Genomic DNA, 4,651 nt, shown 5'->3' with positions numbered 1-4,651 from the left:
AACCTTTTTTCAAATATTAATCCTTAACGATAAAAGAAAAAAATGTATGAATCTGCTGTATTAATGTATTACTAACAGTGGCGGATTGAGACAAATTTTATTAGAAGTGCACATATTAATTCTGACCACCCACCTACATTTTAAACACTACCATCAATGGCGCCCGCTGGGGGGAGAGAGACCATGCGCTCCCCCACACTATTTTTGGCCACTAGAAGAATAAGGGGGGGAGTAAACAAATAATCAGTACCTTATATTAGTTATATTTTCGAATGGTTATTATGTGCGTTTTAACATTTGCCCCATAATATAAGATAAGATTGGGGCTGTCGTGAATAATGGAATATAGGTAAGTACACAATTAAACATTTATGGGAAAAATTAAAATGAAACAAAATAACAATGTATTAAGGCAAATAAATTTATTCTTAATTATTTTTCACATAAAACAGTTCATATAATTATTCCTATATCAATAAATAATATCCTATTTAAAGTTTAAACTATGTATGTTCATCAGTTTTTTGTGTCCCATAGGTAGGCACTATAATAATTACCTAAATTTTAATAAAAGAAGTCTATGGTTCCACGTTCCGTTACCGTTACTATCTATAATAGTAAAATTAAAAACTAAAAATGTGGGCAAGTGGGTGTCACTCTGCTGTACAGTAGGTTACAAGTAGGTCACTGTAATAGATAATGTTAAATTTGAATTCAATGGTATAATATCATTATATGAGAAAAATGATTCTGAGCGAAGGCGGTCAGACAGCGTATGATATTACTAAGTACCTATATTTGATGATATTATTGTGAAAAAGTAATTTATATATAGCCTATTTACGTGGAACCTTGTTTTAAATTGTCAGTCCTTAGCAATAAAAGTTGAATATTTTATAAATTTTTAACTACAAAATAATTATTAAATTTTTAATTTGATAAATTTTGTTGAAATTCGAACAATAAATGCTTATTAAAAAAAAATGTGCCAATGTATTTTTAATATTTTTCAACTGTTGTTGTAACATTATATAAGGAGGCTTGTATTAAATTTTCACGCTTTTTTAACCCTCAAATAAAATTTTACTGATATTTATAGAAAAAAAAACTAAAAATTTTTAAAACTAACTATGTCCGTAAACAGCTCAAAAAGAGTCAAAATATTTTCAAAATTGTATGGTGTATAGGAAATGCTAATATAAACATTCAGTAAAATTTTCATGTATCTACAGTTATTCGTTTTTGAATTACAACAAAATAAGGAAATCGCTACATGAGAAATCCCACGAATATCAAATGTTGTAAAAATATGAATTTCAAAGTTTACATCTTCCATTCTTCCCATCAGGTAGTACTGAAGAAGACCCGGCAGAGTTTACATGTTCCCGTCAGGAAGTGTTGGACTAAACCCGGGAGAGTTTACCATCGGGAGAGTTCACTTGCCATTAAAATCGGGAGAGTTTACAATCGCTCGCCTGGCCCACCCTAAGATGTGTCCGGCCGTAGACCGGCCCACCCAAAGTATTCAGAAAGCCCAATATTATATGATGGCTTTTAATTTTTACCAAATTTTTAATATTGCCTAAATATGACGCAAATGCCAAACATAACCAAATATATCGGGTTCCAATTAGTATCCAATATAAGTTTTGTAACTTGTAACTAAATTCAAATAAACCAATCTATGTCTGTTTCTGGAATAAAACTAGTGATTTTTATAGTTTTTTTTTTCATCATCTCGTATATAATTTTTCAATATCTTATTTCGTTATACTTTTCTATATTCTAATGACTGATATTCCAAGAAATGTAGGTTATTACATACCTATTTGAAACATTTAATCAAATTATAAGTTGACAGTTCTCCAATATAATTTTTAATTCATCACCTATAAACCAAGTTAGGTACCTACCTACTTGATAATTAATTTATGTTATAAACTACATATGAAAATGCAGTTTATTACATTTATATTAATTAAAACTAAAAATAATAACTTTTAACTTTTACTCTAACTTAAGTTACTATTTTCACCAATCTAACTTCCAACTAACTAAGTTAGAAATTTGGTAAATTTCAGAAACTAACTTATATTCTCACTTAGTTACTTTTTATATTATATTTTAGAAAAAACTACATTTTATTCTTTTAACGTCAGTCAAAATACAGGACCCCTATGCTCTGGGTCTTTGGGGCAGCCCAAACATAAGAAATAATTTGAATATTATACAAATATGATTTTGTATCAGTTAGTATCAATTTTATACAATTGTAAGTTGGTTCCTACATACAAATAAAAAAAAATTCAAATTTTGTATTTAACTTGACCATTTCATAGAAAAATTTATAACTTACCTAGAATAATCTACGACCACTACAAACAAAACATGCAAAGGTAATTAGTCCCGAATCCTAATAATAGAGATAAAATTATATAAAAAAATGAATGAGTGCCTTTGTACTCACGAATGATGTGTAAACATCTTAGCTGTATACTCTGTCTCAAAGTAGAATACACCGGGCGGCCGACCGGTTTTCGTTCGGTATGCGCATCTGCTCCCCTCCAGTTTGCGCGCCAGGTGATCTACGCGGTCGTCCACATACCAATTAAACAACCGTTATACAGTATACACCGTACACAAAATATTTTATTGCTGTCTGCGATTGACTACGTCTCGCTCTGCACGTCGTTTGCACTATCACTATAACCTAATCGTATTTTGATTTGTATTTTTTGTATTTTTGCCGTGTATAGTTTTTTTAAGTATATTTACGCCATGGACAACGAAGTTTCAGATTTTACATCACCAGCGAAGAAAAATAAGAGAGGAAAGGTAAGAAAATTGTTATGAAATATTATAATATAAAAAAAGTCTTTATATATATATTAATAATTCGATACTAAAAAAATATCCTGTACAATTTTGCAAGTAAAATAATATTTCGTTACACTCGTAATATTATTTACAAAAACAAAATATTTTTTCTGATTTTCATTTTTTTTTAATTTTTTTTTTATCTTTTAATGGTAATTTATATAATTTAATGTTAAAAGTTGATTGCTTAACATCATTTATACGTTATATTAATACAAGCATTAATTTCTTACGAGGATTTTACTCATTTTTATTTTTCAACTAATAGTATTCTATGCTTAAACACATTTTTTTTCTTTTTTCTTTTTAGTGGGTTTCTTCACAGCAGAAGGAAATGATTGTCAACCATTACAAAAGCAAAGTCCAAGCGAACCCAAAAATCACAATACGTGAAGCCCGGACAATCATTTCAAAAGAATTGGGGATTGGAGAAAAAACCATATCCAATACATTAAAAGAATACCGTGAAACTAAAACCGTCAGTTCACCAAATAAAGAACGGATCCATAAAAATGTGATTTCGAAGACGGATGATTTTGATAAATATGCCATAAGAAGAAAAATTCACAATTTATGGATAAATCGTGAGTTACCCACGCTTGACAAAATACTTTCGGTCGTCAACGAAGATGAAAGTCTACCATCTTTTTCCCGAGCGACATTACATCGACTTTTAAAATCGATGGATTTCGTTTACACCAAAAGAGGACGAAACAGTGCGCTTTTAGACTCCAATGAACTTATTCTTTGGCGGAGGAGATATTTGCGAAATATCAAAAAATATCGTGAGGAAGGTCGTCCAATTTACTATCTGGACGAAACGTGGGTTAATGCTGGAGACGTCAATACCAAAGTGTGGGTCGACAAAACTGTCCAATCTAGTCAACATGCGTTTTCCCAGGGCCTTTCAACTGGTCCCGTAAATCCGAGTGGTAAGGGGAAACGATTAATAGTCGTTCATATTGGCTCTGAAGATGGATTCGTTCCTGGAGGATTATTGTCGTTCGAGTCGAAAAAGAACACTAGTGACTATCATGACGAAATGAATGGGCAAAGTTTCCGTGATTGGTTACTATGTGTTTTGCCGAAATTAAAAGATAACGCGGTAATCGTTATGGATAACGCTCCTTACCATTCGGTAAAATTAGAGAAATGTCCAACAACAAATTGGAAGAAAGCGAACATTATTGAATGGCTTCAAAGCAAAGGGGAGGTAATTGATAGCACTATGATTATACCAGAATTATTGGATATTGTGAAACAACTAAAACCATTGTACGACAAATACGAAATCGATGAACTAGTTTCACAACACAATAAAACAGTGCTACGATTACCTCCATACCACTGCGAACTCAATCCGATTGAAATGGCTTGGTCGGTAATCAAAAACCACGTAAAATCGAATAACAAGACTTTCAAGCTTAAAGATGTCCAAAAGCTCTTGATTGAAGGCGTAAATAAAGTCACTGAAGAAATGTGGAGAAATTTTATAAGCCACACTGAAAATGAAGAGGACAAATTTTGGAACATCGATATGATTGTGGACGAGTTAATGGCTGAACGACAAGATTTAGTTATGACGATCGGGCCAGAGCGATGACGACGACGATGATTCATTTTCTGATTTGGATTAATTGTGTATATAGTAACTGTAAATTTTTTTTTTATTTATATTTGACGAAGGATGTTATTCAGATTTATTTTTTTGCATAACGTATAATTTTTAAAGACTGTTTTCTGATTAATCATGTGAATATAAATGTAAATAAAA

General features: G+C 31.2%; 2 protein-coding genes across 2 annotated transcripts in view; both read left to right on the top strand.

Annotated features, from left to right (window-relative positions):
• Positions 1-1,407, top strand: part of LOC103307900 — a 9,364-nt gene extending 7,957 nt beyond the window's left edge. Inside the window, exon 5 of the mRNA XM_016800822.2 lies at positions 1,349-1,407. Within this exon, the coding sequence (XP_016656311.1) occupies positions 1,349-1,407 (59 nt within the window). The remainder of the gene's footprint in view (positions 1-1,348) is intronic.
• A 1,081-nt stretch (positions 1,408-2,488) lies between these two features.
• On the top strand, positions 2,489-4,480 carry LOC103307901. Its single transcript, XM_008180352.2, has 2 exons — positions 2,489-2,835; positions 3,188-4,480. Exons 1-2 carry the CDS (start codon positions 2,779-2,781, stop codon positions 4,478-4,480), a joined length of 1,350 nt encoding a protein of 449 aa, XP_008178574.1. The 5' UTR covers positions 2,489-2,778.
• The last annotated feature ends 171 nt before the right edge of the window (positions 4,481-4,651 follow it).

The sequence above is a fragment of the Acyrthosiphon pisum genome, chromosome A1 (assembly GCF_005508785.2).
Source record: "Acyrthosiphon pisum isolate AL4f chromosome A1, pea_aphid_22Mar2018_4r6ur, whole genome shotgun sequence".
In the NCBI taxonomy this organism is placed as follows: domain Eukaryota; kingdom Metazoa; phylum Arthropoda; class Insecta; order Hemiptera; family Aphididae; genus Acyrthosiphon; species Acyrthosiphon pisum.
Note: the sequence above shows the minus strand (reverse complement) of the source record. Positions and strands in the feature narration are given on the sequence as shown.